The sequence below is a fragment of the Caenorhabditis briggsae genome, assembly GCF_000004555.2.
Source record: "Caenorhabditis briggsae complete genome, chrX, whole genome shotgun sequence".
NCBI classification, from domain to species: Eukaryota; Metazoa; Nematoda; class Chromadorea; order Rhabditida; family Rhabditidae; genus Caenorhabditis; species Caenorhabditis briggsae.
The window spans coordinates 18,384,060-18,410,126 of record NC_013491.2 but is presented as its reverse complement, the minus strand read 5'-3'; the positions used below and the strand labels follow the sequence as shown (position 1 = coordinate 18,410,126).

Genomic DNA, 26,067 nt, shown 5'->3' with positions numbered 1-26,067 from the left:
TATCAAACCTAGATCTCTACTACTTTTTCTGAGAATTAATGTATCCTGTTCACTATATCAGATATTCGTATTATTTTTTATAACCTGTGAGGATAAAAGTTTCAAATGTTTCTTTTCCTTATTTTTTCGCAGTGTAAAGCTTCATATACACAAAACTATAGATTCCAATGATGAAAAATTCCAATTAATATGTTTTCAGGAACATCCTCTGCTGACACTTGTTTTCCGGGAATCGAGTGTTCCGAAAATCCTCAGATGCTCCCATGAATCAATAATATTAGCTAGACAAGCCAAATTTTGTCCTCTGAGATATGTAACCAGTATGGAGGGGTCACATTGAGTTTCAGCCCCATTCCCTTTACTCAAATATCGCCAGTTCTCTGGAATTTTTTGCCAAAACGGAAAGCCAGTTCCTTCCGTTTGAGACTATGCATTGAAAATTGTGTGTTCGTCATTATCTTCGTGTTTTTGACTTCTTTTTTGTGTTACCCATTTTTTTGGATCACAACAAAACCATTTGTCGGCTTTTTCATTACCGTGGAACCAAAAGTAAAATGATGAGAAATTCGTCTAGTTCCTTGTATAAATACATTTCATGTTGATTCGGGCCATTTTGCGAAAGTTACATCACTTTGAAGGTGCTACCATACTTAGGCCGCACTTTGTACTTCTCTTTATTTTTGTAAGAAATTGAACAGTTCAATTTTTAGCTGAATGTGGGAACCTTTACTTTTTTGCTATCAAAAAGAAAAAGAGAAATCTGGTCTTCTATAATAATCTGAAATAAATTCATCTTCGTCATCAAGGAAAAAAGGACGATCTTCTTCGAGAAGTACGTGGGCATCTCGGCTGGCAATACACGCAATCCTCACCGTAGTTTCATGTTTCGAGAAAATGAATATTCAATGATTGGGCATAAAAAGAGAAAAACTTTGAAGGAATGAAATGAGTGAAATCACTTCGCGAGCTGAAGAGTTTCAGGAAGAAACTGATTCGACATGAATAATTTGGTGTACTGGGAGAGATAGGAGAGATGGGAAAAAAGTTTTTGGTCCGCTTAGATATTTGCCCTTGAAAAACTTAACGAGTTACAAGAAGCGAGAAAAAATAGAAGGGAGTTCTTACGTCAACAATTTACAAATGCATACAGTAGAGGATATAATTGGTAGGGAGGACGTCGGTGTATAAATTTATCTGTTAGTAGGGGCATCCTACTAAGAAGAACAAGTTTTCTGTCAAGTTTTTTATGCGTATTTACGAGAAAAGTGTATAGAAAAATTTCTTTGTTCCTAACGAACGACCAGAGCCTCGGAAAAAATTTTTTGGATTGTTAAATATTAGCAATACAAGATACAAAATAAGCTCAGAGCTGAATTAAGCTTTTGTTGCGATAACGTTATGAATAGGGTCCATACAAATCTTGAAAAAGGTCCAAAATGAATAGAACACTCAATTTACTTTTCAGAACTGTTCTTGCCAACCGACATGATTCTGAATCATCAGTAAAATAACAAACTGTGAAAATCCTACATATTTGAAAAATCAGAAACTTGGATTTTATGTCTTACTTCTATGAAACCAAGGGCCCACATACTGCCAAATTCGGAAACTTTCTAAATTTTATATTCAATATGTCCTAAAATCTGTACTTCTGATTGCCTTTTTCATGCCCTATACCTTTTCTGAACCCCAGTTTCTTGATCATTCATCCTTCCAATACACGCAGCTCTGCCCACCAAAAAGAAGGCGTGGCTCCCCGAAAGGCGGAGCAAGGTAGAGCCCCAAGTGGGAGGAAAACCGGGGGGCGACTATATAAGCCGGCTAGTGTAGCTCATTCCACACTTTTCAAGTAGAAGATGCTCCTCGGAGTGGTTTTTTCTATCTTTGTACTCGCCATATCGGCCCACGCCACCTGCGATGTGTCTGCACTCGCCACCGAGTCGGAAAAAGAACTCGGACTTCGGCTCTGTCGTCTTGAGGTATGTTTCATTTTTGTAGTCCGATTCCATCTTTAAAATTTTTTCCAAATTTGCCTTTCAGTCAGAGATGCAAGTGATCGAAAGAGCCTTGCAAGAGGTGATGCAGCAAACAGACGTCACATCGTTCGACCAAGAAGTTCCGGCGATGAACAAGCGTAAAAACGAGTTTATCCGATTTGGAAAACGTAGCGATGGGTTAGTAAACTGTTTTCGACAAATCCCATTATTCCCTTTCAAACTTTTTTTTATTTTCTTCATTTTTCAGAATGGAGAAGCGCAAGAACGAGTTCATCCGGTTCGGAAAGAGAAAAAATGAGTTCATCCGATTTGGACGATCCGATAAAGGTCTCGGACTCGACGATAACGTTTCCAGTGAGTTTAGATTGTTATATATCTCTTATTAATGAGTTCATTATTTCAGTGGAAAAGCGAAAGAACGAATTCATTCGATTCGGATGATTTTGTGGCCAGTTAAGGAACTACTACTGTGTGTGTGTTGACTTCTCTCGAATATTTTCAGCGCCGTTCTCTCTGTTCTAATAATGTGTTTTTGCCCCTTATACATTCTTCATTTCATTTCAAAAAACGTCACAGTTGGAATAAATCTTCATTGTTTTTCGTGTTTCTTACTCTCAGAATTCGTCTTAATAGCAGGTATTGTCAGATATTACATAACTAATGTCGCTAGCCATATAAAAACGACGAACAAATCCGTTTTTTCTCCTCTCCGTCAGTCTATTCATCCGTCCGAAGACCACCGTATTCATATTTGCTTACAAGTACGCATGATCCGCGCATCACAGAGACATCGCCGCCAGGAGACCGGTTCCCTCGGACTGTGTCTATATATCTCTTCTATGTCCTCAATTGGTCATCTCTTTAGGAATATTTCACAAGTACAAGATACAACTTTTTTGGTTCTCGTTCAAAAAGGATGTTGTATAGTTTTTGAAAAAAGTTCACATTTGAAAAGTGTGGGATGACGTCTATTCGCCTTGGTTACCAGTGATTCTTGACTTGACAAATGGTGGCTAGTCGCTGTTTGAAGAGCAGCACTCGTCAGGTGTGTGGGGAAGGAAGGACCCCGGACTCCAGGACCTGGAGCCAAACTTTCGTGCTGAGTATAGTCAAGGGTGGTGAAAAATTCGAGAAGAGAAGCATCGTGTAAACCCAGATTTTTATGAAGTTTTCAGGATAGGTCAAGGACAGCTTATCTAGTCACCAATCAAATATTGGAATCCGCCCGTCAACTTCAACCGAGCTATATCAGTTTCAGAACGAAAAATCGAATTTCCAGTGCAAAATAGTGGTTTCTAAAACCGATTTTTTCAACTTCTAGACCGCTTTTTGTGTTATATTAAGAATCGGAAGAAAATTTTTATTTCAGACATATTTTCCCGAAAAAATAAGTTTTAAAGAAAATCCTAATGTTTATGTTCCCTTGTAAGCTAAAATTTCACACGGAAAAAATGGACGCATTGATCCCGTCATCCAGAAAAAAACTAGTTTTTTGACAGAAACATTATGACTCAATAGGTGGATTTTGAAGAACTTCCCTTTTCATGAATCGGCATCTTTTGAGAAAAATTCATGAGACAAGTTTTTAAAGCAGAATTTCACTATTCAACGCCAACTTTGAGCTCAATTATCTCAATTTCTATAAGAGATATGAAAAACATGTCCATTATTAAAATTTTGATAATTTTAAGGCCAACATTTTAGCAGTTGATAGATTTTTATCTTTTCTAGAAATTGAGATAATTGAGCTTAAAGGGCAAGTATAGGGTGGCTTCTATAAAAGTATTACCGGTAATTGTTTTCAATTCATTGTTGTTGTAATTTTTTGAATAAAATTTTTCGAGGAGCAGCTAAAATGAAATCTCCGGTTTTGAAGTGTTCTATCAAGTGAAACAGAATTTATGTTTTAAATCAATCATAAATTGTATTTACCTAAATTAGCCAACAGATTAAAAAAGAACAAAAGGAAAATAGTCCAAGCCGTTTCCGATTGGCAGATTTCTCAAGTGGTTTTTAAGAATTTGAATGAAGAATTTCGGAACTTTTTCGCAACAGGAAACACACCGAAAAACGAGATATATGCGGCCACCCTAGCAGCTGATGCGGAGGATGAAGGTAGAGGATATTGCCATTAGTCGCACTTTAGTCGATGATGATGGCAGACAATTACCGTCTCTATTGACAGCTAGTTTCTACTGCCCCACGGCTACCGTCACGTCATCTGGACATTGCTTGCATATCCCTCCCTCCGCTGGTCGCGCAATTTTACCTGACAATCGTTTTTTTTCACTACTTTCTTTTTCGTTTTTTATTCGGGTCCTGGAGAAAACGAATATTTAAAACTGTATAATTTGAAATGTATCCTTTTTCAGTGTCTATCCGTTTTCAAAACTTTTTCTCGTTTTGGTCATCCAGGTAGAGGAAACCGCTGATCAGAATCTGAGATTAGATACCCTCGATATGAACTTTTCCTTTTTCCCGCCATTTTAATTGCCTCAAGACAGATTTGATCTATTATAAAATTTTTCAGCGCCCAGAAGTTGTTAGCTCTGTTTATATATCTACTTGAAAAATTACTGTTTGAACAAATTGAAAGAAAGTATCAAATGTTGTATGAATACTTTTCAAAACCTTTTTGAAATTACTTTTGAGATAATCCTAAATTTCGAATTTCTGAATTTTCAAAATTTCAAATTTTCGAAAATTATCGAATTTTTGAACTTCTTGATTTTTGAGATCTCAAGTTTCCGACTTTTTGAATTATTAAGAATTGAATTTCTGAATTTCTGAATTTCTGAATTTCCGAATTTCTGAATTTCTGAGTTTCTGAATTTCCGAATTTCTGAGTTTCTGAATTTCCGAATTTTTGAATTTCTGAATTTCTGAATTTCTGAATTTCTGAATTTCTGAACTTCTGAATTTCTGAATTTCTGAATTTCTGAATTTCTGAATTTCTGAATTTCTGAATTTCTGAATTTCTGAATTTCTGAATTTCTGAATTTCTGAATTTCTGAATTTCTGAATTTCTGAATTTCTGAATTTCTGAATTTCTGAATTTCTGAATTTCTGAATTTCTGAGTTTCTGAATTTCCGAATTTCTGAGTTTCTGAATTTCCGAATTTTTGAATTTCTGAATTTCTGAATTTCCGAATTTCTGAATTTCTGAGTTTCTGAATTTCCGAATTTCTGAGTTTCTGAATTTCCGAATTTTTGAATTTCTGAATTTCTGAATTTCTGAATTTCTGAATTTCTGAATTTCTGAATTTCTGAATTTCTGAATTTCTGAATTTCTGAATTTCTGAATTTCTGAATTTCTGAATTTCTGAATTTCTGAATTTCTGAATTTCTGAATTTCTGAATTTCTGAATTTCTGAATTTCTGAATTTCTGAATTTCTGAATTTCTGAATTTCTGAATTTCTGAATTTCTGAATTTCTGAATTTCTGAACTTCTGAATTTCTGAATTTCTGAATTTCTGAATTTCCGAATTTCTGAATTTCTGAAAAACCGGCCTAAGCTGAAATTTTATGAAGTGACAAATTTTTGTAGGAACATGCGCAAAGTACGAAATTTTTATAGAAACATTCGAAAATCTTGAAAAAATTGGTAAATCTTAACTTAGTCCACATTTTTACCTATGGGCCCCCCTTTTCTCATGGACCCCCTTGTCATAAAGAGCCCATATTTTTTCTTTATAAAAATATGAATTTTGAAAAATAATTCCTGAAACTCAATTTTATCGGTCTACCGTAGCTCAAACAATTATTTTTTGGCCCACTATGATTAAACTACGGCCAAAAAGAATAAGCTAATCCTGAAACTGGCTATCCCATGTACTTAAGAATAGAAAAAAAGTGAACCTTGAAAACTGAATAAACGAGACAGAGAGAATGATGGAATGCATAAAATTAGATAAGGCGACACGGGAGAATCTCACTTTTTATATCCCGAATGAATTATGTTGAACTTTTTGATCTTCTGAAGTGTTTAGCAGTGCGTTTTGTGATACTTATTTAGAATATGCCACATTAAACTACTAGAAGTGTTCTTGTCGATTCGGGTCAAAGCGTAATTTTCAAAAAAGGAAAGGAAAAACTGAAGGATAACAATCGGATGTGAGAAAAAAAAACTTCCGTTGTTCCTCATTATTCCTCATCCAAATGATTTTTCGTCAATTCAATCCTTTCTAATCACACTTTCATGTGTTGTTTTTCCTGTCATCAAAATGAATAAGACGAAGAAGCTATTCCGATTTCAAAGTGATGACCTGTTCTTCTTTGTTTCTTCTTCTCCTTCTACTCCTTCTCTTCTTCTCAACCGTTTTCCTCCGTTTTCTTCGTGTTGTTTCGCCTTTTTCCACCCGTGTCTAAACCGTTGTTAATTGGATTCTAAGCGATTCCGTGCGGAACCTCCTTTCTCTTTTTGTCCGATCTTCTCGCCCCCCCCCCCCCACATGCTTACTTTTGTAGAGGTAATCAGTCTACTGTGAAATTTATGACTGCTTTTCCATCTTCTTCCAAGCATCTGCTTTCACTTTAACGGTAGAAACAATATACGATGAAATCATGCACGACTCCCAAATCACTAGCCGTTTTAGGCCGCCCGCCGGCCGGTCGAGAAGCTTTTCCCGCCTCCCCCGTTCTCTACTACTTCTTCTGTCTGATTCCGTTTGCTTATAGTACTGGTTTCATGTGTGATCGTGCGCATTTCGAAACCCTCACTCTGCAATAAAGCTGACCGGTCATCTTCTGATCCGGATCAAGCGGACCGCACAAAGGCATCAGTTCTGAAAAGTACTGTTCCACTCGATTTTTTGAATTTTTTTCTCTCTTTTTTTTCTATGTTTCGCGGTAGCACGTGTACAGTGCCGGTCAAACAGATATACAAAATCGTATTTTTAAGTCGATTTTGACCATTTTGAGAAGTCTGGAGCTTGGCAATCACTTTGAAAATATTTTACGATGTAAAACAGGCCAAGATTGAAAAATTTGCATTCACAGAATTTCCTGAAAATCCCTAGTTTTTCAGCAAATTTCCAATTTCTGAGAGACATCATTTTGAAACATTTTGGACTGAAATTATGAAAAACGGGTGTCTTTCTTGAATCGGAAAAATAAACAACTGGGGATTTTCGAAAAATTCTGTGAATTCAAAGTTTCTTATTTAAGTCTGTTTTACACCCTCCTAAACTCACAAAAACATTGGAAACTTCAAAACCAAGCTACAGAATCTTGAAAATGGTCCAAGTCAACTGAAAAGTATATCTAATACTGTAAATTTCATTTTTAAGTTCCACATCAAGAGATTTTAAAATTCTTTCTCAATCGATTCATTTCTTATCCATTTTCATCCACCTGTCTCGCGATATAGCTATCAAATCACGTCGTTTGACACTGCTTGACATATTTTTCTCACTCCGTTCCTTTTGTGATTGATTTCTGATGTTCTTCCTAAACTTCTTCGTGTCTTGTGATATCGATCTTTTTTTCTTGAAGTTGATTTATGCTAAAACCTCATATTAGCAATGCAAACATCCCTGATAGTCATTTTGGGTCTCATGTTTGTTTATCGTCAGGTTTTTGGTCATTTTTACTTCCCATTTGTCGTTTTATTGTCAAATAACCGAGAAATTGCAAGTTTTCAGGTTTTCTATGCAGATTCTGCAAATTGAACCTCTAGTCAGAAATGCATTCGAGTGGTATGGACCTGTAGTGCATCGGTGGCGATGGTTTTGTTTCATATCGCCGTTATTCCTAACGATGGCTTGTTCGATAGGTTTTTTGAGAATGAAGGACCTGAGAGTAGATGATCCAGCTTATGTTTTCACGCCGTCAGATGCCAGGTGAGAGACTTTTCTAAAAATCAGCTAGAAGAATAAATTAGAAGTCTGGAGCTCGGCTGTCAGGCTTCCGATCACTTTGAAAAGTTTAAAAAGTGTAAAACAGAATTTGATCGGAAATTTGCATTCACAGATTTTGAAAAGATTTTCTAGTTCTCACGCAATTAGCAAACTACCCAAACACCTCTGGTTTTCTGAATTCCTGTACAAAAACGTTTAAAAAAGCGTCTTTCAGAGATCTGCATACTAGTAATTCTTGAAAAGTTCTATAGATGCAAATCGTTCAATATAGGTCTGTTTTGCACTTTCCAAAATTTTCGAAGTGGTCGAAAACTTGACAGACGAGCTCCAGACTCCTGAAAGTGGTCAAAATCAACTGAAAATCACATTTCTGCCTATCTTGTTGATCAGTACTGTATTTGTGACGTGTAATGTTTAGAAGCAATGAAAAAGAAGTGCTTAGCCCTTCAAGAGAAAACCTAGAAAGTCACCTACATGATTACAGATGGCGAAGGGAGATCAATGTGTTTAATGAGAATTGGCCGCTTGATGAGAACAAGTTTCTTCCTGGGAAATCTTTTGAAACCAAGCGATTCGTTAACATTTTGATTCGTGCCAAAGATGGTGGATCAATTATGCGAGACAACGTTTTGCAGGAGATTCAAATTCTCAACAACTGGATTATGAACAACATCAGTGTGCCGACTGATGATCTAAAGTTCAATTTGACCTATCAGGTAGATTCAGGGACATTAATTGAGAAAAGAAAAAACAAGTTTAGGATCTCTGTCTGAGCTACGATTGGGTTTGTGGAGCCAACGAGCACATTCAAATGCTCATCAGGAGGAATGATGTGAATCAAGTTTTGGACCTCCACTTTCCAAGAGGAGGAACGAAGGATACCCCAGTCTATCTAGGAAGTATTTTTGGAGATGTCAACTTTTTTGAAAACGGAACTTTGAGTGACGCAAAGCTAACTCAATTGTTTTACTTTTTGAAACAGGATCAGAAAATGGTCGAAGAATACTCTTCGAAATTTTCTTATGCAATCGAGACATTCCTCAACCAAGTATACAGTTCTGACGTCATTTCACTATCATTTGCACATTATCAGTCGCTAGAGGTTTGAATTCAGAGAAAAAAATTAACTATATGGGTTTTCAGGATGGGCTCGATGAGAATGCCAAAGCCTTTGTTCCAAATTTCGTTGTCAGTTTCTTCGTACTGGCGATGTATGCGCTGATCTCTTCGTTTTCTTTAAAATCGAGTAATGCCAAGAAAATAGATTGGATATCCAGTAAACCATGGCTGGCGACAGCAGGTAAGTCTTTCACTGAAATAAGGGTTGTTTGCGAAAATATTTTAGTAGTACTTAATTTTTGAATATCGAAAAAAAGACACTTAATTGACTTCTGAAGCGCAAGTGTATCTTGATTTTTCAGGAATGTTCACTACTGTACTCTCAATCGTCAGCGCCTTTGGCTTTTTGTTCCTCCTCGGAGTTCACTACAATGTCATCAACACCATCATTCCATTTCTAATTATCGGTGAGTCTCCAAACAGACTTCCAGACTAAATGATTATTTCAAAATTTCAGCTATCGGAATCGACGACATGTTCCTGATGAATGCATGTTGGGACCAAACTAGCAAGTCATTGAGTGTCCCCGAACGAATGTCCAAAACGTTGTCCCATGCTGGAGTTGCCGTCACAATTACAAATGTGACCGATATTATGTCGTTTGCCATAGGTAAATTTTCCTCTTGAAGTTTTTTTGAAATATTTGAAACAATTTAGGATGCATTACCGACTTGCCGGGAATCCAATTTTTCTGTATTTATGCCTGTGTATCTGTAGCATTCAGTTATTTGTATCAGGTTGGTGCAAAATATTCTCAAACCCCACACATTTGTTTTTCTGCAGCTAACATTCTTTTCTGGAGCTATGGCGATTATGGGAGAAGTGGAACGCGAAAAACGACACTGTCTGTTTTTCTACCGTACTCTCCGTTTAGTGGATATATCCAAGATGAATGAAGAAGCGGATTCAAAACTGCAGCAAATAAAAAAGTTGGAATTTTTGAATCCTGAGACCTTGAAATAAAGAAAAAACTGTTTCAGTATCAGTAGGTCAGCTTCTCCAGCTCCGTTCAACTACCTCAGCAGCTCCAACTCCTCATTTTCATCAGATACCGACAGTTTTTCATCAAAGAAAACTATACCCGCTGAATTCGCGTGGAAGGAGCAGCCCTCTCCCAATAGCTCGATTTCTGAAAAATCTAAAAAATCCCATGGTCCACACGAGGAAAAAGACAGAATCGTTTATTTCCTCGGACAAGTTTATGGGCCATTCATATTGTCCAATTCTGTCAGATTATTTTCTGCAGTGATTTTTGCTATTTACCTGGTCATTGCTCTTTACGGTATGCTTTTTTGAAATTATCTTCAATAATTAGATGGTTTTTAGGCTGTTACAATTTCCGAGAAGGACTAAATCCTGGAAATCTTGTCACTAATGATCACTACATTGCAAAATATTTTTCGGATATCAAGCACTTTTGGAGGATAGGACCTCAACTTCATGTTGCCGTGCTGAACCCTCCAAAATTGACTCTTGGAGAAAATCGGTTAGTTTTTTTTCATACTTATAAACCGGCCTCTGCCAAGCCTTCGCTGGACCTGACATAATTTCTGTTAGAATTGATATTTTTGTACCAACTAAAATAAATATGATGGAACTCAACGAGTAATATGAAATGCTACTATTTGGAAAACTGTATCTTGTCTATGGACAATGACACGAGCCATAAAGTATACATGTGAGTGGGCTCGATTGTACCATTTGTTTCGCCTGTCACGTTGTTCTTAGGACAAGGTACAGTTTTACAAATCATATCAATTTGTAGTACTTGTCGAGTTCTATAATATCTAATATAGTTGGGATCAAAATATTGATTCTAAAAGAGCCTATAGCCCGGTTCACCAATATAATTTTTTTGAAAATTTCTGATATCTGTGTTTTCAGTGAAAAACTCCTGGACGTTGTGAAATCGTTCGAAAACACACCATACACTCTTGGGCGAGAGGGAACTGTATTTTTCCTCCTAGAGTACATGAACTACCTCACCGATCTGAATGTAGAGATAGCCGATACCGAGAAATTATGGAATACAAAACTAAACTCTTGGCTAAAATACACCGGAGGGTCCACACAATGGGCCAGTAATATTCGAATGAATGGGACCGAATTTCAGTCGTTCAGGTTTCAGGTAAGTCCGGTCTGCAATTTTTTCTAATGCCTTCGTTGTGTTCTAGATAGCCTTGAAAAACTTTGTGGAACCAAATGATCACAAACATGCTGCAAAACTTTTGCGAGAGATAGCGGATCGTCAACCCTACAATGTGGTGGTTTATCATGAGGTATAATAAGTTGGAAAATGTTTTTCTAACAATTTTTCCCGGGTTGTCATGGGTTCAAATTCCATCAAACCATCACACTTCTTCTAAGTTTTACTGATAAACCAATAATGAAAAATTCCAGGCCTTCCCATTCGCTGACCAATACCTTATCATCTTGCCTGCTACAATACAAAACGTTGTGATATCCCTTCTTTGTATGGCCGTCGTCTCATTTCTACTGGTTCCCAGTCTTCCATCGGGATTCGTCATTTTTGTGTCCATCGTGTCGATCAACATTGGCGTGTTTGGGTATATGACGTTGTGGGGTGTCAACTTGGACGCGGTCAGCATGATTTCAATCATTATGAGCATTGGTTTTGCGGTGGACCTGTCTGCTCATATTATTTATGCATTTGTGACATCGCATGGAGACACAAAGCAACGAGTCATCGGAGCACTTGAGACATTAGGATGGCCCATTTTTCAGGTACATTGATGGAATGATGTGGTGTCTAGAATCGAAAAAAAAATTTTGTAGTGTCTAGTTGGGAAAATCCAAGGAAGCTCTTCTCCAGGGAGCATAATATTGTCTAGAAACAGAAATAAGCAATATTTTTGTATCAAAGGGAACGTCAAGACAGAAGTTTTGATAAGAATTTCAGAAATATAAAAAATTGCTTATTGGACATCTATGAAAATTTTAGAATCCGCTCCCCAGTTTCAGCCGAGTTACCGTGAAACTTGTGAGGTCCTTCACTCAGTCAAGCCTTAGCTCAATTATCTCGGCTCCTAGAGATATTGAAAAGGGCCTTCACTCAGTCAAGCCTGAGCTCAATTATCTCGGCTCCGAGAGATATTGAAAATGTGTCAATTGTTAAAGTTTTGACGATATTATGATGAATAATTTATCAGTTGACAACTATTTCAAATCTCTAACATTAACCGAGATAAATTGGTCCAAATATAAAAGTTAAAGAACCCTTCTATTACAGGTATTAAAGGTTGAACTCATGACAGGCAGCTCAGGGGTACAGCGCCGCTACCGGCTGAGCTACGGGGGTGCAAACGCGGCTGCCGACCGATGGCCTACATAAGCGCGGTGCGAATTAAGCCCCCAAACTGTCCCCCAAAATTTTCGCTGTCTGGCCCCTTTAAGGTATATCAGTTTCAGTACCGTTTTAGCGCAAAAATTGATATTCGAAGACAATTTTCTCAACTTCTCAGACGTTTCGCATCATAAATTTTTCTGTTTTATACTCAGAATTCAACGAAATTTGGTATTTAAGATATTTGCTGAAAAATTTAATCGAGTTTTATATCTGAAAACGTGTAAAAAAGATATACTTGGATTTGTGAAAAATCGACTTTTTTATTATAATTTCCGGACGACTAATTTCCGGAAAAATTCAAGGTAATTTTACAAAAATCCAATTAGATTTTTTTTCACAATTTTCATACCCTTTCAGTTATGATTTTTTAAGCAGTTAAATGCAATAACATTTTTTGAGAAAATGCCTGAAATATGGAATTCCTTCAATTTCTATGTCGAACACACATTTCATGTTCAAAAACGTCCGAGAAGTTTAGAAAATCGTCTTTAAAAGTTGCTGTTTTGCCCTGAAAACGCGATGTTTGATACAGAAACTGTATAAACTCGGCGAGCGGATTTTAAAATTCTCAGAATTCTATTTTTAGTCCTGATAGTTTTATCAAAATCTGGTACCTTGCAAGTGGAAAAATTTTGAGAAATCATTTTCCAGGGAGCATCCTCCACAATCGCTGGCATCTCCATCCTCTACACCGTTGACGCTTACATCATCCTCGTATTTTTCAAAACTATCTGGCTCACTATGCTCATTGGCGCTATCCACGGACTCTTCTTCATTCCAGTGTTCTTATCAGTAGTCCCTGTGGAATTTTTCAGGATACCAAAGTCATCAGAACTCCATTAACAACTCTTCCAAATTTTTTAAATATATTTTTGGTTCTCCCCTGGATAGAAAATCTCACCTAGAAAACGAGTAATACTGTTGTGGAAAAAACATGTTTTTCGATTGTTTTTAAATGAAATGCTTTATATCATTCAAAGTTTATAAATTATTTTGAAATACTAATTTTGGAAGAAACATCACTGATCAAAAAAGGGAGATAGCAAGAAAATAAAGAAGTTAGAGAGCTGAAAGTACAAAAGAATAGGGCTATTAATCAGTGAAAATCTCATCTCGGGTTGTGTGATGGTTATGGAGTAAAGAAGATCATCATTCACGTGATAATACTGTCCAACTATCAAGATGATGAGGTATTAGAAGATTATACAAAGAGGAAAAGAGATATATTGCAAAAATTCTCATGTCAATAGTCATAGGCATACCGATAAATCATTATCAATCGTTTTGATCAGTCTGTGTGGCGAGAAGAAGGGGATGATCATCATTTAACAGTATTATTACACTTTTATAACTGTTTGGAAATACGTAATATAAATGTTTCTTATTCATTTTCCCTGTTTGTGGTATTGGTTTTTGATTTTTCTTTCTTTTTCTTTTTTCATATCTTCAGAATCCCTCCGATATATTCAATATTGTGGTAACTTCTGCTATTTTCAATATTATTTTTTTTGTCTATTCTCGCCCCCATTGGTTTTTTTTTCTGTACATCGAATTGTTGTTATTACGTTCTGCTGTACGCCAGACTATAGTCAGAAGCATTGGGAGAAGACGGGAGGCAATCCAATCATCAGCAGCCCAATTCCAACCTAGTGGCAAAATAACTTTCTGCATTAGATTGATTGTAGAATCGATATTAAGTTCAACTATCATATTTTTTATCATTACTTTTCCTTCATCATTATTTTTTTTCAATCATAAGATTTATCAATTTTCAAAGAAAAAAAAATAATTTCTGTATGACGATCGCTGAACTTAATTAGTTTTTTTCGGTTAAAGGTACTGGTTTGATTTTTTTTTGAGAGAGAAAAAAGCAGAAAAGTATAAAAAGGTGTTGGCTGCTTATTATTCTCATTTTGCCAACACCACTTTTTCCATATTTCATTCTTTTGACATCCTAATCAATACCTCATCATTTGAAAATTGCAGGGTCTCTAGAGATGGCTAAAAAACGGAGTATTACATCACTACCGGTAATCTACAAGCACTCGTTTGTCATCTGGGGTGCCTTGGTGTTATTTGCTCCGTTGTTATTTGTTAGAGATGCACATGAAGTTAGTTTTTTTCAGAAAAAAGTTCATATACCATACAGTAGCCACTTTATTACCAACCTAATACATACAAAATTTTTCATTTTTGGCCATTTCGACAAGTTTCTCGGGTCTGGAACTCGGCTCTCAAGTTTTCGATCACGTTGAAAATTTTGGAGGATGTAAAACAGACCTTGTTTGAAAAATTTGCATTCACAAAATTTCTTGAAACTGCCTTGTTTTTTGGCTAATTGCCGATTTCTCAAAGACATCACTTTTTGAACGTTTTTAAACTGAAGATACGAAAACAGCAAGTATCTGTCGGGAATCAGTAAATATCTGAAAAACTAGGGTATTTCGAAAAATTCTGGGAACGCAAGTTTTTAGTCTAGGTCTGTTCTACTTACTTCAAAGTTTTCAAATTGATCCTACACTTGGTAGCCGAGCTCTAGACTCCTGAAAGTTGTCGAAACGGTCGAAAATCAACAAAAAACAGGTTGTATCTTACTGACCAGTACGTCACATTTTATTCAAATTCAAAAAACGTTTTTAGCTTCAAGCTCGATGTCTCTTCTGTGTCGCCGTGATGGGTTCTTACTGGGTTTTTGAAGCCTTACCACTTGCCATAACTGCCTTTATCCCAATGATCCTCTTCCCACTGTTTGGAATCATGAGATCTGAAGAAGTTGCCAGAGCGTACCTCCCAGACACTTGTTTCCTCTTCATGGGTGGTTTGATGGTAGCGTTAGCTGTTGAAAAATGCGAACTACATGCTAGAATAGCTTTATTCGTATTGAAAACAGTCGGGTCGGAACCAGCAAGAGTGATGGCTGGATTCATGGGAGTCACTGGATTCTTGAGGTGACTCTTGATTTGTTTCTGGATTCTTCAAACCTGCAAAAACCCTATTTTCAGTATGTGGATTTCAAACACTGCTACCACCGCATTAATGGTTCCAATTGTTCAAAGTGTCATCACTGAATTGGTATCCAACCATCGAATGGAAGATCTAGTAGCACTTTGTGAGGCACATCAGAGTAGCAACAGAAAGCATAGCATTGGTATGAGACGACTTTCGCTGCCCAACGAAAATAATGAAATCAAAAGGGAGTGAGTTACTCTGGGAATTTTTTAGAAAAACGATATATCTCTTGTTTTCAGAGAAATGGACACTGCTATGTCGCCGAGAGAACAGAGAATGGCGAAGGGGTTGATGCTGAGTGTCTGCTTCTCTGCGAATATTGGTGGAGCAGCCACTATCACTGGCACAGCTTCAAATTTGGTGTTGATAGGACAACTGAATGAGTGAGTATATGGGCAGGGAGATTCGAGAGCTAATAATGGATGAAATGTTTTCTTGATGAACACTTTTTGTAAATTTTGATTTGAGACCTGGGCTGGGCGTAAAATTTTTCAACGGAGTCCGTAAAAGATAATTTTACAGAACGAAAAATCGTAAATTTTCGTAAAATCCGTTGAAACCGTAAGATTTGGAAAACGATGGTTTTTGCAAAAATCCGGTTTTTCGAATTTGGTGCCATTTTGAACATGAAACACAAATTTAAAACAATGTATTTTCACATATTTAGCACCAAGATTTTTGAAAATCTCTAAAAATTCAGTTAAAATGCAATCAGAAAATTTTTCAAAAACGATCAGAGTTTTCTAGTTCATGACTATTGGGTCATTATACTTTTCAAGTTACTTCTTGTCGATTTTTGAAATTTTCTCAAGATTCTAAAAGATATATGATAAAATTGGTTATCCGAACAAAGGATTTAATGCAAAATGCAGGGGAAAAAATCAAAATATATCGATTCCGAAGAAACTAATTATTGTGACAAACACCGTCATTTTGCTAATTTTATGGGTTTTACGGATTTTACGACAGCCCGAAAATTTTCAAAAATATCAAAATTACCGTAAAATCTGTAAAATTTTTCCCTTGTTCCAGACTCTTCCCCGGTGCCGATACTGGAGTCAATTTCTTATCCTGGCTGATTTTTGCATTCCCGATGGTTTTCTGCTGCCTCATCTACTGCTGGTACATTTTTTCATCATAATCATATGCATCTGACCTCCAAAAATGTTTTCAGGTGCGTTCTGTACCTTCTCTATCTCCGCGGAGCTCCAAAGGGATCTATCATCGTCAACAGAAAACTACAACAAAAATACAATGAGCTCAACAATCTCTCATTTGCCGAAATCTCAGTCGTGTTCTGTTTCGCACTTCTTCTTCTTTTATGGATCCTCCGAGAGCCACAAGTTGTACCGGGATGGGGTGATATGTTCAGAGAGGAGTGAGTGCTGTGGCAGATGCCGAAAACAATCAAAAATTGGATTTCAGATTTGTGTCGGATGCCACTAGCGCAATGTTCATTGTCATTCTGCTCTTCACTCTTCCGGAAAAGCTTCCAAATTTGAGAGGAAGAAACAAAAACGAGGCTCAGAAAGCTAGCAGTGGTCTTCTTGATTGGGCAACAGTGCAAGATAGATTCCCATGGAGTGTGCTTTTCTTGTTAGGTGGTGGATTTGCACTGGCTGCTGGAGTAAAGGTAGAGACAAATAAACTGATAAAAACTGAACCAAGAATTCTAAAGTACTGATCAATAAGATATACAAAAACGTCATTTTCAGTTGATTTCAGCTATTTTGACCAGTTTCAAAAGTCCTGAGCTGTCAAGTTTTCAAACACCTTCCAAACACCTTGAAAACTGTCGAGGGTTCAAAACATACGTAAATTAAAAAACTTGCATTCACAGAAGTTTTTGAAAATACCTAGTTTTTCAACTATTTGTCGATTTCAGAAAGAAGCTCCTGTTTGGCCCATTTTTGTACTAGAAAGGTGAATGAAACAGGTGTCTTCTAGAAATTGACAAATATCTGGAGAACTAGAAATTTTGAAAAAACTTGGTGAATCCAAAATTTTCAATCTAGGTTTTTTATACACCTTTCAAAATTTTCAAAGTAATGGGATATTTTTCATCTTTCTTCTTGGAAAAAAATCAACTTAAAATATGTTTATATATCTTATTGAAAGGTACTGTATGTAGGCATTTGGTAAAATTGAATCTAGAAATTCACATTTGTGAGAAATTGATACTAACTTTTTTTATTTTCTTGGCTACCCCATGCAACTGTAAAAATCAATAATCCAGGAATCCGGACTCTCCCATGACATTGGAGCTATCATGAGAAACCTTGAAGTCTTCAACCACAACATCATCATGCTAATCTGTATTATGATCAGCGTTAGCCTCACCAATGTATGCTCCAATACTGTAATCGCTTCCATTTTTATCCCAATCGTCGCTGAGCTGGCTAGGTAAAACTAATATACCATATGGTACCATAGTAATCAAAATTTCAGATCTCTGGAAATTGACCCATTGAACTTCATGCTTCCTGTCACCATATCTGCCTCCTTTGCTTTCCTGCTTCCAGTTGCTACTCCACCAAACGCCATTGTCTTCTCTTCTGGATACCTCAAAGTTTTTGATATGGTTTGTAATCCTTTTCCGCTCTACCGTAATCTATAATTTCAGTTCATCTCCGGACTCTGTGTCACCCTTGGATGTGTAGTCCTCTCGATGCTTAACATGCTTCTCTGGGCTGGATTTGTGTTCAATCTTCACCTGTTCCCACAATGGGCTAAGAACCCATCACCACCACTGGATGTTCAAGATTGGGCCGTGGAGAATAACATGACGTTTGTTGCAAAACCATAGGATAACATATATAGACCATATGTATAATTTCTTTTTTATTTTTATTTTGTATCACTGTGCCAATAATTTGTTCGCTCCATTTTATTTAAAAAAAACCGACGAAAATAAATTGACCGTGTCGATTTATTAGTTCTTATTGAATCAATAAAACAAATGAAAGTTATTGTATTAGTAACCCGAACGACGGGAAGTAGGTCAAACAACGATTTCACTTTGTGTTACTGTTATTATTCCACCGTTCCACACAATGAATCATCTTATTCTGTTTTTGTTATGCTTGATTTGCTGCTTAATTGGAGTTTCTACTGAATTCGATAAGCATTTTGCTGATTTTATCGAAGAACATTATGGGAAAACATTTTTGGACACATTGCAGAGGTTAGTAAAAAAATAAAGGTCCCAGGGATCCAGGATTTTCAGAACAGACTTAGGAGATGGCGGGTCATTTGGTGGTAAAACAAATGCAAATGATGAGATAAATCATGATCCAGTAGTATTCGTTCATGGCGTATCTGATATTGCCGGTGGAAAAATGCAAGCATTGGCTGCCACATATAAGAAACATGGCTATACCACTGGCGAATTGTATGCCACAACCTACGATAGTGGTTCCAAAAATAACCCGATTGCATGGACAGAGTATTCGTTGAAATGTGAACATGTAAAGCAGGTAAACTTTTGAGAAAACGAGTTATGAGTTAAACCAGATTATTTTAAGATTCGCACTTTTCTTTTGGCAGTGAAGTATTACACACAGAGAAATGTAGATGTTGTGGCTTATTCGTTGGGAGTTCCAATTGCTCGAAAAGCTATTCTTGGAGGTAAAATGATAAATAGGATTTTCGAATTTCTTTTCAAAGATGTTTGGAACGGTATTCGGAAATTTGAAAATTCCGGAAATTCCGATCGTAACATTTTCGAGACATCCGTTGTTTTTGTAATGGGAGAATGAGATTATTACTAGAACCTGAAAATTCCTAATTTCTGGAATGTTTGAAATTAAAATACTCCGAGATTCCGAATTTTTGAAAATCCTAATATTTCGAGGTTCCCGAACTCCGAAAATCCAAATTTTCGGAAATTCCTGAATTCTCAAAACCTGATTATTCCGAAAATCCAAACTTTAAAAAAATACTCAAAATTCCATAATTCCCGAACTCCGAATTTTTGAGATTCTGAAAAATTTCGAAAAGGCCATTTTGCGCATTCCTAACTTCTTCACTTTAGGAATTTGCGTTGACACGAAGGAAGATCTGGGATCTCCTTTAACTCAATACGTGGACACCTTCATTGGTGTAGCTGGCCCCAACCACGGGATTTCTTTGCAGGTAAAACAATGTTTCGTGTTTTTATTAGATAAAGCTTGACCTCAGGTTGCTGGCATTTCTGTGCCTGGCTGTGTTATTGGTGCTATCCCAATTCTTCCTATCTGTAGCAAAGTCATTGGACTTTATTCCGGATTCTGCCCAACTGAGAGCGAATTCTTGACGGATATCAATGAAAAAAATCATTATGAGGGGCAATATGTCTATTCAATGTATGCGGAAACGGACGAATGGATTGGGTATAAGATTTGTGACAAAGTTGGATCCTGATTGTAGAAATTTTTGAAATAATGAGGTTTTCTTCAGGTAACAGCCAGAATCCCTGGAGAAGACGGTCACAAGTTGTACAAAAAATTCTCTCATGATGAGATTATTCTTCGTACTTGTGATATGCAGATTCAGATGATGCGTGAGTCATTGTTCAGTTTGCGGTCCATAAAATTTGCAAAAAAGGATTTTTCGGTTGATTTTTGTCATTTTCAGGAGTCTTAATCTATACTGTCCATTGTCGGATTATTTTGAAAATTTTGAAAAGTATGAAACAGATCTAGACTGGAAAATTTGACCTAATTTTTTGAATATTCCTAGTTTTTCAGCTATGTATCTGCCAATTTATGGAAGACACTTTTTTCACTTTCACAGAACAAGAACGGGCCAAAATGGTGTCTCAAAAATTATTATTGGCAGATAGCAAAAATTATTGGCAGATAGCTGAAAAGCTAGGACTTTGAAAAATATTCTGTAAATGCAAAGCTTTCAATCTAGGTTGGTTTCCTACCCTCCTAATTTTCTCAAAGTGATTGGAAACATGACAGCCGAGCTCGAGGCTCCTGAAAATGATCAAAATGGCCAAAAATCAACTGAAAAATTCATTTTTGTTTGTCTTATTGACCGGTACTGTGTATTAACTTAGCTACAGGACTCCTAACCTTCTCAACTTTCAGAATATCATTCCTCTCAATCTGACTTTGACGCAAAGTTAAGAGACGGAACAAGTTCTCGCCAAAAGCAAAACCGTGGTAGTAAATTCAAGATTGTCGCTGCTAGAACAGAAAGTGCGGAAGCAGATGCAGAAACTGGTTCAAGATCAAGGCCAAGGTCAAACTCTGGTCAAACCGCGAAACGAGATATCAGTGAATATGACTATCTCAGTGAACTTAGCGAGTCGGCTTTTGAGTATATTCCTCCAAAGCTCCAACAATCATCAAAGGTCTCATCCGACAGAATAGCAATTGTCACTGTTCCTCCCACTATGACTACAACGAGAAGCTACGAATCGTACCTGCCACGGAGATCCCACAATGTCATTGATATGATGAATGCGAGGCCATCCCCATCTCCGCGATCAGAAGGTGTCGCTGATAACGTCGGCGGATATCATACGCATATCAACGTGTCCTTCGATTGAAAATCAAAAATTAACATTCATTGTGTTTTATGCTACTCTACCCTCACGTTTCCCTCAATGTGTGTAATAATGTAGAAACAAAAGGAAATAAAATATGAATATTTATTACTTGGAAAAAGCGAAGAAATTGAAATAAAAACCTAGAAAAAAAAAGAAAGTGCAATTTAAAGCATCATAGAACAAGAATCATGGAAATTTGGTTTTTAGACATAAATTCAGAAGCAGAAGGTTGTAACAATGGCTCGTATAGCGGATGGTATCAATTGGCAAGAATACATAGTTGAATGTAAAGCCGTATCTCTCGGTTGGAATGGCAAATAAGTTACACCAAAGTGGCTCCATTTCACAGCCGGAACCACGGACGAGGTCCATATGACCGCTTGGTGTCAATGTTGGCGACCGCGTCTTTTCTGGAAAACATTTTTGTTTTTATTTTGTTTCTTAGAGGTGCTGTTTGATGTTTCAAAGATGATTAGGAAATAAATTTCCTGAGATTTAGTTTTTTGTTTTTGAGATTAAATTCACAGTGTTTCCCAAAGATCATTATCCGAACCGTCAGCTTTGAGCTCAATTATCTCAATTACTGTGGAAGATATCAAAAATTTGTCAACTGATAAAATATAGAGTATTTTATGATTAATAATTTTTTAGTTCACAAATTTTTAATGTCTTCCACAGAAATCGACATAATTTAACTCAAAATGAACGTATAGAGTGTGTTATCACCAGTTTTGGCGTTTTTGTGATGTAAAATGGAATTTCTTCTTCATAATTCTAAAATTTAGAAAGTTTCAAAACTTCCGAAATTCCACATTTTCAATCAGCGGAATATTCCGAGATTCCAAGAGTCCGAAATTAAAAAATCGGAATTTTCCGAAAATTGGAAAATCGGAATTTTCCGAAAATTGGAAAATCGGAATTTTCGAAATTTTGAAAAAATTCCGAAAAGGCACATCCCTGCTCAAAAATGAGATTTTCTCGATTTTTGGAGCCAATAATCAAGGTTTAAAAAAAATTTTAAAAGTTTTTCTATTTTTCTATCTGAATTGGCACATTTTGACAAAATGAATTTATTTCGGAGTCCCTCTTTAAATATAATGATTCTGCAAAATTCATTGTTTTTTGAAACGAAGTTGAAAACAAGAACATTTAAACAATGTTGCCAAGTTCAACACTACTACAAAGTTCTCCGCCAATTCTTTAGTCTTAGGAATGCCCAAAACCACAAAAACTACTGCCTTTCATCCCGTCGACAAGTATTATTTATTTTTACCTCGTCAATACCAGTGGTAAACCAATATGTGACGTTTGACAGGCTATCGTGTTGCGCGTCACTCAAACTTTTGATCTAACCGCCAAAAGATGATATCCATTTCAAAAACAAAAAAAAAACATTTCTCCCACCTTTTTTGCAGTTCCTCATAGAACGGTGTGATGTAATCAGTTTCGAATTCCTCTATCACATCCGGGTAGAATATTTCAGTGAAGGCTGTCCTCATATTGTTAGTGATTGTGTCCATTTTCTTTAGAGTTCGCTCATAAGCTTTTCCGATTGCATCAATATAGTACGGATTGCTAGCTGATAACCGCATATGGGATGATTGAAGCCATCCATTCTCTCTATTATGGACCCAAGTGGAATTTTCAAAGAATGTCTTCAACTGAAAATAGTCCCTTATTGCATCACGTGCGCGATAGCCTGGATACCGACACTTGTCAGTTCCAGCTACCAATTGGTCAAGAGTAGTAGACGGCGGACAATTGAGGGCGTTGATGACCTGTTCCGCAGACGCTGCTGTAATTTTAAAAATTGTAACTGAATGATTATGATGTTTGAAACTTACTGTCTATATGAAACTTGGTTAGAACTATCAGGTTCAGCGCCAATGATACCATTGAAGTTGGCCAAAGTTCACATAGCGATGCGAAGTGATCGTATCTAAATCGATAAAATAACTAATTAGTTTCAAATTAGTTCTCAAACCTTTGCCAACCAGTGATAATGATAGAATCAAAGGTTGTGAAGTGTAACTTGTATTTTTCGTTCTGAAGATACCATTCCTTATTGTTCAAAATGTATGGTTTGAGGCGATTCCAGTAGCGACTAGCTCCGTCAGCTCCTAAAATAATCGAAAAATTTTGATCAAACGTTATACCAAATTTTGATCAGCAGTAATTCTAAAATTTGGACAAAATTGACCCAAAATTTGTATTTAAAATGATACTAAATTTTGATAGTGCATGCTCCTAAATTTCCCGAAATCCCAGTTTACCTTGAACGCACTCCCACCCCAAACTTCTTTGAACGAGTATGACATATTTTTCCACATCTCGGGCGGCAGGTCATTATCCAAATTCGCAGTGTATTTCCACACGACCGGTATCACCAGTTCATCAAGACTATATTCTTTGATTAGTTCTAACGGCGCACTTTTCAGTTCGTCGTACCACATTAAAACCTGGAAATGGGGTCACGGTGAATGCACTTTTATTCGAGAAAAGAAAAATTGACCTACCTTCGTCGCCGGGAATTCTTCGGTGACATTGATCGACACCTTTTTCAAATGGTTGAAAATCATTCGAAGCGTGTCGTTTTCATATTTCACAGGGAGGATTAGACGATCCGCTTCACATATTCCGACTTGGAATGCTTCATCAGCACCAATATGAATATATCGTGTGTTGAATTTCGAATGAACTTGCATTAACTGAAAAATATGAATGAAATGAAAAAAATTGAACGAAATTATTAGAAAAATGTTTCAGTTGGGTTTCGTCATTTTTCAGGAATCTGGGGCTCAGCTACCAAGTTTCCCATCACTTTTAAAATTTCGGAGGGTGTATAGTTTGAAAACTTTGTATTAACAAAATTTTCGAAAAGTTCTCAGTTTTTCAGCTATTAGCCGATTTTTTGTTTTACATTTCGGTATACGTTTCAGTACTTAACCGGGTCGAAATTAGTGTTTTTCTAAAATCGGCGAAAAGCTGAAAAACTAGGAATTTCTCAATAATTATGTGAATTCGAAGTTTTTAATCTACAAAGGTCTGTTTTACAACCTCCGATGGTTTAGAAATGATTGAAAACATGACAGCCGAGCTCCAGACTCCTGAAAATGCCAGAAACCAAGAGTACTGTATGTTCTAACCTGATTAACTGAATCAAGAATCAATTCCAAACTAGATGGATCTCCAATACACGCTACCATTGGGTACCGTTCATCTTCCCGTAAATGAGAAAATTCTTCATTTTTCAAAATCCATTCCATGTGTGCCAAAGTTTGCACAAGTGGGATGACTTCAAGTTCCAGCTGTTGAGCACTGCAAAAATTTTTATAAAAGAGAAATCAGGAAAAATATAATTTACTGTTCCAGAATACTTATCACTTCCTCTTCGGTGTAGGCGTTTTTGTTGACGATCCGATTTAGATTTCCTTGGTAGGGGAACATATCCTGAAATTAAAATTTTTCGAATTTTTCGAAATCTATCATCGAGAATAAAGTCCAAGCTTACCTCCCACTCCATTAGCACCCCAGTTGCTCCTAAACCACTCATCATTGTTAAAAGTTGCTTGAAATATGCAACTTTTGGTGGAGCACCTGCGAATTTTTCATATGCCACCTTCCATATCAAACAATTTACCTTTCATATCAAAATGAACTATTGACCTCTGATAACCACATAATGCAGTGTGTACAGTAAGTGCTAGAACCACTAACGTCCTCTGAAGTAGCATAAGATCAAATTGCGAATCTGTAAGTGTAGTTTAGTGATAACAATAAATGAGCACAGAAATTTGTGTTTGTCAAATAGAGGAAATGATATAGATATAAGTGGAAAAGACGGGGGAAACTCCCCAATCGTTAAACAATACAGAATGTGAGAAACTCAAAACAGTGTGTAGTTTCGTTTAGGTTGGGCAAACAGGGTAAAAGTTACTTTAGAGGGGAGGTACATAAGTCTGGGGGACGTATCAATTGGCTTGGTTACAGAAATGAACGAGTGGGAGTATGTTCGGGGGTACTTGAGTAATGTGGCTAACGTCTGACTTCTTCGCTGATGAAGAAGACAAAAGTGATAATAGGTTTTTTCTGAGATTCTAGAAAAAGAGAAAAAAATCGAGAACAACGATAAGAACGTGATAGAAAAAAGTGAAAAAGTGTTGAAAAGAGGTTGAGAAGACAGGGTGTGTAAAATAATTTATCTCCCTCTTCCATTTGTGTTGCGCGTGATGATATTATACCTTGAGGCTTTGAATCAAAGAGAAGGAAACGAAAAAAAAGTAAGTTGATATACGCTTCAAGAATATATTGGTTTTGGATTGATCCTCCTCGGACACACACGCAACAACTAAAAATCACAACTACTACTTCACTTAACCACAACAACAAAAGCGAGGAACACAAAAAAGAACCCAGAGAGCGAATCAAAGGAATAGAACTACTGTCAACAATGAAACGGGTATTTGAATTAAAATACATTGAGACGGAATGACGAAAAAAAAAACGAAACTTTTGATTTTTTTTGTCGTTTCATGTACTTTTTACTTTTACGCGGCACTACCAAAACCTTGTAAAAGATTATTGTTTTTTTTGGTTAAAATTGTGAAACACACTGTATAACCTCTAATATAAGTGCCCCTAACCATTAACGTTCAGTTAGATTATCTCGGTTCCTGTCAAATATATGAAAAATGTTTCAACTGATAAAATTTTTTGGGATATTATGATAAATATTTTACCAGTTGACATCTTTTTGATATCTTTGACAAGAACTGAGATAAATTGGCTCAAAGAGAAAAGTTAGCAGGTCCTTCTATTACAGGTTTTACGAAAGTTCGAAAGGATTGTGAAATTTCTTAACCAAAAACCGAGAAGAAAAAATATAAGAAGACATTGAATTTCCCCCACACGTGCGTGAAAAATCACGTTTTCATTTTTTTCACTTGTATCATAATTTGCACTTGTCATCACAATTATTATATAAGGTGATTAATCAAGGTTAGCTTTTTGGAAAAATGTAGTTTACGCTATACAAAAACGTAATCTTCAGTTATTTCATGCCAATTCGGTCATTTTCAAAAGCCTTGAATTGAGCTGTCAAGATTACGGTCATTTTAAAAATTTGCAAGATGTAAAACAGATCTAGATTGATAATTTTGCTTTTACAGAAATTTTTA

The 26,067-nt window shown here is 36.4% G+C and overlaps 5 protein-coding genes across 5 annotated transcripts; 4 read left to right on the top strand and 1 right to left on the bottom strand.

The window, feature by feature from the left end:
- Nucleotides 1–1,856: 1,856 nt before the first annotated feature.
- Nucleotides 1,857–2,438, top strand: Cbr-flp-8 (the record flags this gene model as incomplete). Its single annotated transcript, XM_002645819.1, has 4 exons — nt 1,857–1,979; nt 2,041–2,174; nt 2,245–2,351; nt 2,401–2,438. 4 exons carry the CDS (start codon nt 1,857–1,859, stop codon nt 2,436–2,438), a joined length of 402 nt encoding a protein of 133 aa, XP_002645865.1.
- A 5,209-nt stretch (nt 2,439–7,647) lies between these two features.
- Nucleotides 7,648–13,185, top strand: Cbr-daf-6 (the record flags this gene model as incomplete). Its single annotated transcript, XM_045240505.1, has 14 exons — nt 7,648–7,838; nt 8,341–8,572; nt 8,617–8,958; nt 9,000–9,156; nt 9,278–9,382; nt 9,433–9,585; nt 9,633–9,712; nt 9,759–9,904; nt 9,956–10,192; nt 10,222–10,461; nt 10,860–11,103; nt 11,150–11,254; nt 11,376–11,720; nt 12,994–13,185. 14 exons carry the CDS (start codon nt 7,648–7,650, stop codon nt 13,183–13,185), a joined length of 2,769 nt encoding a protein of 922 aa, XP_045093487.1.
- A 1,154-nt stretch (nt 13,186–14,339) lies between these two features.
- On the top strand, nt 14,340–18,157 carry Cbr-nac-1 (the record flags this gene model as incomplete). Its single annotated transcript, XM_002645821.1, has 10 exons — nt 14,340–14,453; nt 14,983–15,290; nt 15,345–15,539; nt 15,591–15,734; nt 16,384–16,473; nt 16,526–16,729; nt 16,777–16,984; nt 17,588–17,754; nt 17,800–17,932; nt 17,975–18,157. The coding sequence occupies 10 exons, from the start codon at nt 14,340–14,342 to the stop codon at nt 18,155–18,157; spliced, it is 1,746 nt and encodes a 581-aa protein (XP_002645867.1).
- A 247-nt stretch (nt 18,158–18,404) lies between these two features.
- Cbr-lips-8 lies at nt 18,405–20,890 on the top strand (the record flags this gene model as incomplete). Its single annotated transcript, XM_002645822.1, has 7 exons — nt 18,405–18,535; nt 18,578–18,827; nt 18,876–18,978; nt 19,385–19,485; nt 19,531–19,740; nt 19,789–19,891; nt 20,427–20,890. 7 exons carry the CDS (start codon nt 18,405–18,407, stop codon nt 20,888–20,890), a joined length of 1,362 nt encoding a protein of 453 aa, XP_002645868.1.
- Nucleotides 20,891–21,233: 343 nt separating this feature from the next.
- Cbr-hex-5 lies at nt 21,234–24,624 on the bottom strand (the record flags this gene model as incomplete). The annotated part of the gene is made up of 10 exons (XM_002645823.2): nt 21,234–21,300; nt 22,295–22,685; nt 22,735–22,829; nt 22,875–23,010; nt 23,175–23,349; nt 23,407–23,598; nt 24,037–24,208; nt 24,255–24,340; nt 24,402–24,487; nt 24,531–24,624. 10 exons carry the CDS (start codon nt 24,622–24,624, stop codon nt 21,234–21,236), a joined length of 1,494 nt encoding a protein of 497 aa, XP_002645869.2.
- Between the last annotated feature and the right edge of the window lie 1,443 nt (nt 24,625–26,067).